The sequence below is a fragment of the Dendrobium catenatum genome, unplaced genomic scaffold (assembly GCF_001605985.2).
Source record: "Dendrobium catenatum unplaced genomic scaffold, ASM160598v2 fragScaff_scaffold_231, whole genome shotgun sequence".
In the NCBI taxonomy this organism is placed as follows: Eukaryota; Viridiplantae; Streptophyta; class Magnoliopsida; order Asparagales; family Orchidaceae; genus Dendrobium; species Dendrobium catenatum.
The window spans coordinates 11,899,154-11,911,953 of NW_021318693.1; the positions used below are offsets into that span (position 1 = coordinate 11,899,154).

The window sequence follows — 12,800 nt, forward strand, 5'->3', positions numbered from 1 at the left end:
TAATGGCATATAAGACACTTTGCTAAAATCTGTCATTTAAAACAATCTTTCTAATCTCTTTTCCCTCAGCCTTTTTCGCCCAAGCACAATTCAACCACTGTGTAGATGTGAACATAGCCTCTAAAGGTTGCCTAGCATCCAGCATGCTCTCTAAGGTCAAGTAAGCGGTGGCAAATCTTGTTGCGGCTGGCCTTAGAATTTATTTCTTCAAAAAATTTCTCATAAGAACTAGCACCCAAGAGTGGTTGTAAATAAACTTGGTTATTTTTTTGGCTTTAGTGAGTGTATTTTTATGTTGAGATAGCTCCCCAAACTTCTCAAGAATCAGATCTATGCAATGTGCAGCACATGGAGTCCAGTACAAATGTTTCCTCTTCTCCATAAGTTTATTACCTGCATCCTTATAAGAATTGCATTATCTGTCACAATTTGTACAACCAAATGTTCTCCAACCTCATCAATAATGCTATTTAATAATCCAAATATGAACTCAATATCTTTGACCTAGTCAGATGCTTCAATTGACCTTAAAAACATAGTACCATAAGGATTATTAATGAGGATGTTGATCAGACTTCTATGTTTGATATCAGACCACCCATCTGACATAATTGTTACTCCTGTTTGGGCCAAAGTCTTCTTAATTTCTTCGATGCTTTTATCAGTGCTTTCCAACTCCTCCTTCAAAATTCATGTTTTCAAATCATACGTGGTTGGAGGTTTGAACCCTCTCCCAAATGCTCCAATTGAACAAGTCATGTTGTAATAAGCAGCTGATGTTGCAACATTAAATGGAATTGCATTTTCGTAGAAGAATCTGTCTATATCCTTACACACTCTTCTTCGCGCCTCCCTTGCATTTTCTGGGGCCATCTTCTGTATAGTAGAAGGCCTATCCTTTGATGTGTCAACCATATAATGATCCATAGGCCCTCTAGCACCCCTAGATGAAATGTGCTTCATAGAAGAAGATGAATCCCTAATGCTGCGCTCACTCTCGTAGTAAGATCTAACATTAACTCTATCCTCAAATTGCTTCTGTGCAAGATGTTTTGATGTGGTAGACTTATTCATGTATGATTTTATCTCATCCCTTACAGCATCAGGTTCTTTGGAGTATGGAGTAACATTCTTGTGAGAACCTGAAAGGTATTCCTTCATCCTAGTCACACCACCTTTCACAACTTTATCACAATAATTGCATTTCAGATAGACATGTTTTATCAATGCCTCTTACATCCACCTGAGTGCTATGTTTCCATGATGGATCTTTTTTATGACCTGATGCAGCTTTATCCTTATTTCTGACCATTCTGATTGAGGAAAAATAGGAAGTGAACGAGTTCTTACTAATCTTTTCTATGACCTGATGCATGTCGGAGGAGACAGCATCCTCGGACAGAAGCGGCCGCCGGTCGGACGGAGAAGACAGCAACCCAACTCGCAGTAGAAGAAACCTCCAGGCGAAGAGAGCAGCTCTCGTTTAGGATTTAGTATGCATACTGGATGTGTTCAATATTATATAATGTTGAGCCGTCGATAAATTTTCTGGATGTGTTCAGTTTTATGTTGTACGTATTTTATGCGTATATACTGCATATGTAATGCATATTTAAGGCGTATATACTGCGTATGTACAACATATTATATGCGTATTTCATGCGTATTTTGTAAAACGTCTTCTAAAGTATTTGTAAATTAGCAGTTGGAGCAGCTGTAACTTAATATATAATTTTGTATTAATATTTAATAAAACATATGATTTTATGGTTATAGTATGAGTACTGGATGTGTCCAATATTATATTGTGCGTAATCTATGCATACACTGTGCGTAATATATGGACATACAATGCGCACACCATGCGTACTCTATGCGTAATATATGCGTATTTTGTGTAGGGTTTAATATGCGTGCTGGATGTGTTCGATATTATATAATATCGAGCCGTCGATAAAGCAGAACACTACGTATCCTATGCGCATTTTCTGCGTATGTTATGAGTAAACACTATGTATATACTTAGTATGTACGACGTATTATATGCGTATTCCATGTGTATTTTGTAAAACTTCTTCTAAAGTATTTTTAAATTAGCATTTGGAGCAGCTGTAACTTAATGTATGATTTTGTATTAATATTTAATAAAACATATGATTTTCTTGTTATAGTATGAGTACTGGATGCGTTCAATATTATATTGTGTGTAATCTATGATTATCAATGTACATCTTAATGTGCTGTAACTTAATGTACATCTTTAACAACATCAACTTTTCTACAGGAATTATGATTGATGTATTGTCCAATATAAATCATCTTTGACAACCAAGCATTCCATTCATTACTGCGATACTTATTATTCTCCCATGTTCCTGATGCCAATAACTTGTAAACATAAACATTTCTCTCCTGATCAGGTTTATGGAGGGCTGTCTGATGGATATTTCTTGACATTAACCATATCCATTTCAGCCTGGGAAACTGCTTGGAGAACATATTAAATCTAAATTTTCCTTATATTAGTAAATAAGTTAGTGACCACATATGTAGTATATATAATATCATCGGCCCATCGTAGAAAACGGGGCCTTTTGTCAGCATACATAGGAGCATGAAAAGAAGTATGCGCCAGGAACCAAATCTGCATAAGATGAAAAAAAATTTTAGCACTCACATTGAGCCAATAAAATTTTGAATGAATTTAGCAATTAGCACTTAGCACTCACAATTAGCAAAGGTATGAAACCGTTGATCTAACCTGCTGGCTTCTTATTTGAAATCTTGGAGGAGGCCTTAGTAAACTCTCCAACTAAAAATTCCCTAATTGAACTAGCTCATTTTATTGACAAAAAATCATCTGGATTATTTGCTATTCTTTGAAGCAACCGAGAGATTTTGAAGTTGTTAAGTTGAAAAAGTAAATTTGAATATAAATACATGATAAACGTTCTAAATAAGCATAAAATGTTCCAAATGTTCCAAATAAAGTATTGTTTTGAAATGTTCCACCTTGATATCAGCACATAAGTAAGAGGGACATTTTGCTCAAACCCAGGAAATTGCAAAAACTATATGATCTTCAACCGTTTCAATGTGTCCACGACTTCAGGAGAAATTTGCCGAGCAAACTTATCACTGATTGATCAAAAAGTAGAAACATAGCATCGATAGGTAATTGGACGAACATATATCTGAAAATTTTAAAAAATAAAAACATATAAAATAAGTAAATAAGATACGCACAAAAAACGCACAACATAAGCATAAAATATACACAACACAAGCAACGATCACGCACGACATACGCACAGAATACTCACAACATACGCACAAGAACGCACATTTTAGAAAATATGGCAGCAAATTATATGCACGCATAAAGTATGCACGCAGTATGTACGTACAACATAAGCAATTATCACGCACAGTATACACATATAGTACGCACAACATACGTGTAGAGTACGCACAACATACATATAGAGTACTCGGTGCTTAAAATTTAGTTAGGGTTTATGTTTCAAATTTCAACATTAATTCGTAAACTCAAAATACAGAGAAAACTTGATGGAATCAAAGTATCAAACAAACATTTAAAAAGTTTCGAGAAGCACCGCATACGCATAGCGTAAGCATAAAAAAATGAAGAACTTCAAAACCTTGAACACGTACGCATAGCATAACCATAAAATACGCAGAACTGAACAGAAATCATGGCAGCAAATTACCTTTTTCTTGATGGGTGACGACATCTGAGAAGGAATTGAGGGAATGCTTGGAATTGCTCCGGATTGAATGCTTGGAAGTTAGAACGTTTGTTGGAACTTGAAAACCGTAACGCAACATCTGACATTCGACCTTTACTAGTGTTTAAATGTTGATGCCACGTCGACACCTCACTAGGCGCAATTAGGGTTCAGAACTGAAAAAAAAAATTTAGGTTAATTTTATTAGAGGCGTCGCCTCAAAAATGTGAGGCGAGGCACGCCTTATGGCGCGCCTCAAGCTCATTAAACTTAAGGCGTAAGCCTCAAAACCTTAACTTATTGCGTAGGCTTTGAGGCTTAAAAGGACCACATTGCGGTAAGGCGCGCCTTTTATTGCGCAATTTTAAACCATGGGCTGATCAACCTGACTAAATGACAATTGAGATTAAATTATTTATAAAGAATTTTTTGAAACCATTTTGGATCCTTAATTGCAATCAATTTGATCAAATTGGGCAATTTGGTTCATATAGCCTATTTGGGTTAATTAGGAGAAAATGAGCTAATGGGTCAAATTAGGCTAGGTCAAGGGTTGATTGAGCTCAATTCATTTATGGTTAATCTATTAAAACCTATTCAAAGAGTTAGTCATGTCGGTTTTCCTAATTCAAAGTTTTAAATTGATGTAAACTAAATAGGTCTCTATTAGGTCATATTAGGGTTTCAAAGGGGTTTAGCCTATCCCAATGGTCAACTATGATTAGGTCATCTATAAGTAGATGGTTAAAACCCTTTAGGAGAAATTTGACTAGATGATAGGGACATTTGGATAAAATCAGGAAATTCTCTTACGGGTCTTAGGTTATATTGGAATATCCAACATTGGTTAGAACATGGGTCAACCTAATGCCTATAAACCTATTAGAGAGATTATCAAAATTAATTATATGTTACTGACAAGTAATTTACTTAGTGAGATAGAGATTGTATGTGCACATCATTGACTATGTATAACAAAGCCAATCCAAGTTGAACATTGAAGTGGTAAACCTAAAAATGATTTTAGGGTAGTATATTTATCAATGGTTCCTCCTGCGGTCACTATTATGCCTAACCGAAATCTTGTCGTCATTCTAGAGCTCTTTTCTATTTTTTGATTTTATCTAGTCCAATTTTGAAATAAAATTTCTAACTTAACTTAAGAAAATATCTTATAAGATAATTTAGGATTTTGAGGATTGAAGTTATTGATGAATGTTTGAAAGTTTTCTTGGAGGAGGCTCGAAGTTCAAGCAAAGGTTTGATGTTTTCCATATTGTTTAAAATTGCATAATTTGAGGCTCGCTTTAAGGTCTGCTGATGTAGAATTATGAATGCTTAAATGATTGATATAAGAATTTGCATGCTTTTAAGTATGAGCAATAAGAATTAAAACGTTAGCCATTTAACGAAAATGGAAAACAAGAAAGGGGTGCCTTAGTTTAGGCCAAGTCACACAATAATAATTAGGATCACAAAATAATTAGAAACTTCAACATAAGCAAATATAGAAGATTTTCAATATCATCCCTAGATTAACAATGGATTATAAGCATATAAGTCCATCACTCATTCCCTACGTTTAGTAAGCTTTGGCAGATAGCTTTGTATGATTCCTTATGCTTGATACACAACCTACAATCGAAGAAGATTAGGAAGGAAATTGAAGAGGGGGAAAGAGTTCTCCCTTGTCATAGCGTGGCAATGATTTGCCACTGAACATTGGAAAGCTGTTCTTCAATGGCTTTTGAAAGAGTGAATATGATACGCTCCAAGTATTCCTCGACGGAATTATCTACCTCCAGATTGACGTCGAAGAAAGGTGATCGGAGGATGTCAACGAAGCCTTGTTCGTTGTAGACGAAGACGGAGTTGAGTTCATGATCGACCATGCATAGGATACGTAGTGTTGAAGTATTGTGGAAGACGCCCTTTGTTGTCCTTGAGGATTTTCCTTGATAGAAAGAAGTTTCTCCAAGGAATCCAAGTAGAAGAAGGGGTGAGTGGGTTGCCGAACAAGGTAGGGGCTTTGGGAAAGTTTAGGTTCAGATTTTAGAGGTGTTAGGGTTAGGGGAAGGTTGGCGAGGTTAGAGAGGGAGATGGGGAAATATAGCTGAGATTTTAAAGGGTAGAGGATGGAGGAAAATTAGGTAATCATTTCCCTAATTAATCCCCTAAAGTTGGAAGAATTTTATGGAGGATTAGAGAGAGAGAGAGAGAGAGAGAGAGAGAGAGAGAGAGAGAGAGAGAGAGAGAGAGAGGCTTAATTTTGGAAAGCAATTAAGTGTTGGGGACAAGGAAGGTGGGCATAGAGAAGGGGATGGGGGGTTTAGGGAAAGGGATTTAATACTTGCTTAAATGGGAAACTCAAATTAAGAAAGAGGATTTAATTCCAATCTAATTCAAAATTAATTTGGATTTGATTTAGAAACTTTCCTAAAATAAAGTTCTATTTTAGGAAATAATTCAAATCTCAAATTAATTGAAAATATGAATTTTAAGACTTTCCAAAATGGATTGGGAGGAAAAAGGAAAGTAGTAAAGAGGGGGTTTTGAATGTGGGCGGCAAGGAGGGAAGGTCTATGGCTAGCAGCTAGGCTAGGTGAGGGTTTGGGTATGTGGTGGTGTGGAGGTGGGGTTGACCGAGAGTTAGGGAGGTAGAGTTCAGGTTGGCCGGCTATTTGATGGGATGGGAAGGTGGTTTGGCCAAGAGAGAATGGAGGGCCTCCTTGGCCGGTGATGGAGGGGAAGGGAGGGAGGAAGAGAAGAAAAAATAGGGAGAAAATAGCCACGACCCCGGACACTTCCAAGGTTGGTGGGTGATCTGTTTCCCTCTCCTAGGAATTTCTTTCCAAAATTCTCAAGCTCTCACAAAAACACAAGGTTGCAGAAATTTTCATTATAATTCTTTATTAACTTGAAAAGAAACAAAAAGGGCTTATAAATAGCCTCATACAATGAAAGGAAACTTATAAACAATGTTGCCTCTAGGGCTTACATATGACAAGACCTTAAGGGTAAAACGAAAAATGCTAATAAAATAAATACATAATGCAAATAAATAAAACAAATACATATGATGAATAAAAAATAGATCGGCGCGATCGTGGCCGTAAATCGTCAGCCACATCTTTGATATACTTTCTATGATCTGATGTCTCCATCACCTGCCCAGCACAATTCTAGTGAAAAAAGCTTCGAGGTTTACGTCTCGATATTTTTGATGAGACTTGCACCTCAACTTGGCTAAAGGCTCGTCTTGAAGCGGGCCTCGCCTCGCTGGTGTGAAGCATACATCTCACCCTATTTATATATTTTTTTATATTAAAACTTACCTAAATTTTAAAATAAAACCCCGAATAAATTACGCCTTCATGAACCCTGAAGCCGCACTAACTTTCTCTCAATTGCTTTGACCTTCAACCCGCTGCCTTCATTGCAACCACTACCATTGTAGTCTCCGCTGAGGATCACTTGAAAGCTGCAGTCCACTATCACCTCGTCTTCTAAAAAATTTGGAGTATTAATCTCATCTTTATGTTAATGACTTACTTTTTTAAAAGAGAAAGATAATTGAAATAAATGAAAAAAAAAAGCAGATTGAGTAGCATTGAACTCTATAGTATGAGGCATGGGAGGTACCAATTTGTTATGATTTTTATATTAAAACTTACCTAAATTTTAAAATAAAACCCCGAATAAATTACGCCTTCATGATCCCTGAAGCCGCACCAACTTTCTCTCAATTGCTTTGACCTTCAGCCCGCTGCCTTCATTGCAACCACTACCATTGTAGTCTCCGCTGAGGCATGGGAGGTACCAATTTGTTATGATAACGACTCAAATAAAGACCCCCTCAGTGATGACAATGTAGATGATTTCTTAGTTATTGCCATTTATTTTAGCTTTCTTTAGGAAATAAATATGGATGTGTAAGGAACTGAGAAAAAAGAAATTTGAAATTGAACTTGATGTTATATGATACTTCAATGCAAGTCCTATATTTTATATTATTTTGCTTTTGTAATATTTGAATTTCAATTATATTTCATGCAATTTATTACTTGTTACTTTACGGCTTGTGCAATTTTTCTTTTAAAATATATGCCAATTTGTTACTTCATAGTTCAATATAAACTAATATATCATTCTTTAATATATTATTTGAGTATTATATAAAAAAATAGTTTCAAACTTTATTTTCACTTTACATAAATTTTGAATTTTGAGGCATAAGCCTCAAAATGCCTTGGCTTATGCCTCACCTCACAAATGAAAAACACATTAATACCCAATTGTGTAATTTAAACCTTGGTTTTCCATATTCCTTAGGTGAAGGTTTGAAAGAATTATTCTGAACTTACTCCAAATGGAGAATATGATCCATCATTGAAGTGTTGATATTATTGTTGTCAATAATATAGATTTGTTATTAATATTAACCGATGATATAGTTGTCAAAATTAGTATCTCTTTGTACTATTTGATATCTATAACACATTGGATAAAAGGTTCTTTGTAGAGGTGTCAATATATTATTCAACCTCACAATCTTTCACAAAACCAATAAAAAAAATCCGGGTTTAGATTGACACGAGTTAGATACGGGTCATCTTAGGGTCTAAAATGTTTTCCTTTTTAATATTCATGTTGGCTTCAAATTGAGATCAAAACTTGAAATCAACAAGATGATTATTTGTTTATTTTTCGGGTCTACAATATAGTCTTTTTGACTAGTTAACATTCCTTTGCCTAATTGGGTTAAATTCGGATTAACTCAGTTGTGTTGACACAAACAAATTGTATGGCCCATATAAACAAATTGTATGGCCCATATAATAAATGGGCCACACCTGTCAAGTTCGCATGAACTTGATTTGTGTCAGGTCAGGTTTAGATCATGCATTCTAATTAAAAATAATAAATTTGTTAGTTTTGGGTCTTGAGTCAGGTGAAATTCGGGTTAGCCTTGAACTCAGTCTGTTAACTCAAATTGACACCCCTAATTCTTGCTCTCAAATCACTAGGACACAACCAATGATGATGCAGATTATGATGATTTAATCTTCAGCTTATAGATCTTTTTATCATTAGTGCTACATAATCCAAAATTTCATTCAAGAAAGAAAGACTATGGAATAACTTCCTTAGCTTGGTTTTCATCTTTCTTGCTTGATTTTGCCATCCTTCTATTTAATTTAATGCTTAGTACCGTGATAGGTGTCACATATGTGCAACACTCTGGCAAGCTTCGTGTTACATATAAATAAATTGCTTCTCAAGCCTACTTTTACTCACACCCAACAATCCCAAGATAAAATAGTGTATTGTTTATGTTATCTTTTTTTAATTGTGTCAAATATATGACAAAGAACCAGTTGCAAATGCCATATACGCTTTAGTGTGTTGGGGGGCATTTGAAGTAGCTTTGCTTTTCATATAAGAAATGTAGGCTCTAGAGGTATTGCTCTTCACTTGGGGCTTGTTTGGAGTAGGTTTTCGGAGTCTTTTTTTTTTTTTTTTTTTTTTTTTTACTGCTAATTTTTTTTTTTTTTTTTTTTTTTTTCTGAAATACTGCTAATTTTATTTTGCTATAACTTTCTTGTTATATTTTTGAATTTTTTGTGAGGAATCGTAATTTTTACAATATCAGTTATTCTAGAGTTTGTTTGTTGTGAGTGAGCAAGCTATATCCATTCTTTTTAAAAAAGAGTTTATAATACTCTCAATAGCTTTTTTAAAAAAACCTATTTTTCGTCAAAGAAACCCTACTACTGCTATTCCTGAGAGTTGCAGCTGCCCTAAATGAACGATTAGTTAATAATGTGAAATTAACCTCAGTTTGACTGACAATTACTTTTGCGTCTAACTTCTATCATTACTGAGAGGATTAGTGAGAGTGAGACTATTTCAACTGGTTTAGAGCCATTGCATCCTTCACCTACCTTTCCTCATGATTTCAGGGCTCTCATTCTACACGTCCGAGGATACGCTAACTGAGGCCTTCTCAAAATTTGGCCAAGTGGTTGAAGGTAAAATTAATTGATTTATTTTTCCTCATAAAGCAAAAATCACCAAATTACTGTGCAATATTTGAGGCCATTTTCTGTGACCCTTTTGCCCACTACTAAACATCTAACAATAAGAACATTAATAGTATATCTTTCTAAAATTCAGGTGTAGAGACTAACAAAATTAAAACAAATTTTTTATGATGTCATAAACTCGACTCGTGAAATTCACTTTGTTACATATCTACTTTGGTTTATTTCTACAATTCGCAGCAAAAATAGTTATGGATAGAGTCTCCGACAGACCAAAGGGGTTTGGATTTGTAACATTTGCATCTGAAGATGATGCCCAGAATGCTCTGGAGCGGATGAATGGAAAGGTGAGAAATCAAACGAGCGAAACTAAATCAATTAGGTTGCTATCCACTTCATGAACTAAATTTTGAGAAATTGCAAGCAGGTGTTGAATGGGAGGGTTATATTTGTGGACATTGCCAAAGCCAAACCAACTTCTTATGCTTTTCCCATCTCAAGAGGTCCTCCTGATCCACCAAGCAGCAAATGATTCCTATATACTTGTAACTAAAATTTTTTCTAATATTCTCAGCAAAGTTTCTTTCGCAGTCAATATGAGATGCTCCGGCTATGCATGATTTTGGGAAGGTTGATCTATGCAGTTTTATTTGCATGTCTACACTTGACAGTAATAGTGACCTAATACTTATTTCTAAATTAAGGATATTATAAGTAGCCATGTCATTTTTACAATAAAAAAAAAACACTTTTCGGCAATATTCCCTGTTTTAATTCACAAGAGGTAAAGTTAACTTATGTGTTATACCTAGGATTAAATTGGGATTTTTATCTTGAGGCCTTTTTTATAATCTGAATTTTCGAAGAAATTGTTTGGTCAAATTTAAGATTGCATTTCTGGTCAATATTTTTGTATTTTGTTGAATGATAAGAGAACTTGCTAGTTTCAGTCTTACTTTTTTTTTTTTTTTTTTTTTTTTTTTTTTTTTTTTTGATGAAAAGTTTCAGTCTTACTGTAGTTTTGATTTTCAAAGAAAACATAGGGGCTTAATTTGAAAAAAAAATCAGGATATTCTAATATTTTTATATTAAGATGGAGTTAATTTTACTTTATGTCATGGTTTAGAATTGCGCAATATGAGGCTCGCCTTGAGGCCCGCATTTGCGCAATTCCAGTAAAAAAAGCCTCAATGCTTATGCCTCGAGTTTTTTTATGAGGCTTGCGCCTCAACTTGGTTGAGGCCCACCTTGAGGCTCGCCTCGCCTCACTGGCATGAGGCTTACGCCTCACGCTATATATATTAAAACTTACATAAATCTTGAAGTAAATGCCCGACATTGGACTCTATAGGAGAGGAGGAAGGGGGAGAGCAGTTCATCATAATGATGATTCAAATGAAGAACCCCTTAGTGATGATAGTGCTGATGACTTATGAGTTCTTTTGTGATATGTCATTGCTATTTATTTTTGGAAATTCGAATTATAGGTTAATGAAAAGAATACTAGGATTTGAAAAGATAGAATTTTGAGTTGAACTATATTTCATGTTGTCTTATTATTGGGATATTTTGATTTCACTTCATATCTTATGTTTTTTTATGTTTTATATTATTCACTCATTAGCATATAAAAAATTTATCATTTTATATTTACGAAATCTTTTGATTTTGAGGCTTACGCCTTAAATCGCCTTGAGGCTTACGCATCGACTCACGAATGAAAAACGCCTCAATACCCGAATACGCAATTTTAAACATTGCTTTATGTATCTTTAATTTCACACGCCATGTTATCCTACAATATTGTTAAAGAATAAATAATACAACTAAATTAAAAAAGACAAATGCAACTAAACTATCTAACAATACAATAGAAGTAATGGACAAATAATTTAGTTGTATTATTATTTTGTATGTTCAACACTTTAATTGTATTTATCTTTTTATTTTAGTGTTAGTCTTACTGAAATTAACGTTATTTATGGTAAAATTAGCCTCATCTTGATATAAAATATGTAAGGATACCCTTTTGTGTATATATATATACACACACACACACACACATTAGAATTATCAGACAAATAATTTAATTATATTATTATTTTGCATTTTAAATAATTTAGTTGTATTCATCTTTTAATTTTAGTGAAAATATTAGTGAAATTAAAGATATGTATGATAAAATTAGTCTCATTTTAATACAAAATATATCAGAATACCTTTATATATATAGTTATGCAGCTTACCCATCTTTTTGTCAATGATTACACTTTTTATTAAGGATTCTCTTTTAGGGTTGAGCTTCTCAAGAAAGATCTTTAAAGTGTATTATTAATCGAAGTCGCGCGCTACTGTTTTGTTTTAGCGCATCTATTTTATCTATTGTTTGCTTTAGCCCATCTATTTTCATCAGATATAAGTGGCTAGTATTTTGCCTATAGTTAGTTCTTACTGGCGATTAATCTTGAAAATATACTAGCCCAGCAATTTTTTAAAACCATCCAAAGTTGGCTAATTAATTCAATTGGAGCACATTTGTAGAGATTCATTATTTTTGCTTGGTAATAGAGAGGTTTAGAGAAGTAAATTTAACTAATTGAGATTTAGTTATTTTATCTAAATTTGTGTTATCTTCTAGTTCACTGCCATAATCGGTGGCACTAGGCTTTATCAGTAAGATAAGCAGACTTTATTTCATTCTAGTTGTTGATGGAGAAAAGTTACGTGAGCTGCATATTTTGATTATTTGGGATTCCGTACTTGGAGTTAATCTTAAATTTTTTGTTCGGTCTGCTTTCGTTTTGAATCTTTCTAATTCTCAATTATGTTAGATGGGTGTGAGAAGTGGTAGATGGTAAATAACTTTATACTGAATATAAATGTTTTTGTATCTCCTCAGTACCTCTATCCCTCCAGACAACTTTTATGATCGTGACACTTACCAAATTCTTTCTAATGATTAAAAATTTGTTACTCTCAAATTTGAGTTGGAGTTTGGTACTATTAA

At 34.2% G+C, this 12,800-nt stretch overlaps 1 protein-coding gene across 1 annotated transcript in view; it reads left to right on the forward strand.

Moving 5' to 3' along the window:
* The window catches only part of LOC110100149 (small RNA-binding protein 11, chloroplastic), a 17,171-nt gene extending 6,619 nt beyond the window's left edge, over positions 1-10,552 (forward strand). Inside the window, exons 2-4 of the mRNA XM_020827573.2 lie at positions 9,713-9,781; positions 10,034-10,140; positions 10,221-10,552. Of these exons, the coding sequence (XP_020683232.1) occupies positions 9,713-9,781; positions 10,034-10,140; positions 10,221-10,325 (281 nt within the window). The 3' untranslated portion in view covers positions 10,326-10,552. The remainder of the gene's footprint in view (positions 1-9,712; positions 9,782-10,033; positions 10,141-10,220) is intronic.
* Positions 10,553-12,800: the final 2,248 nt, after the last annotated feature.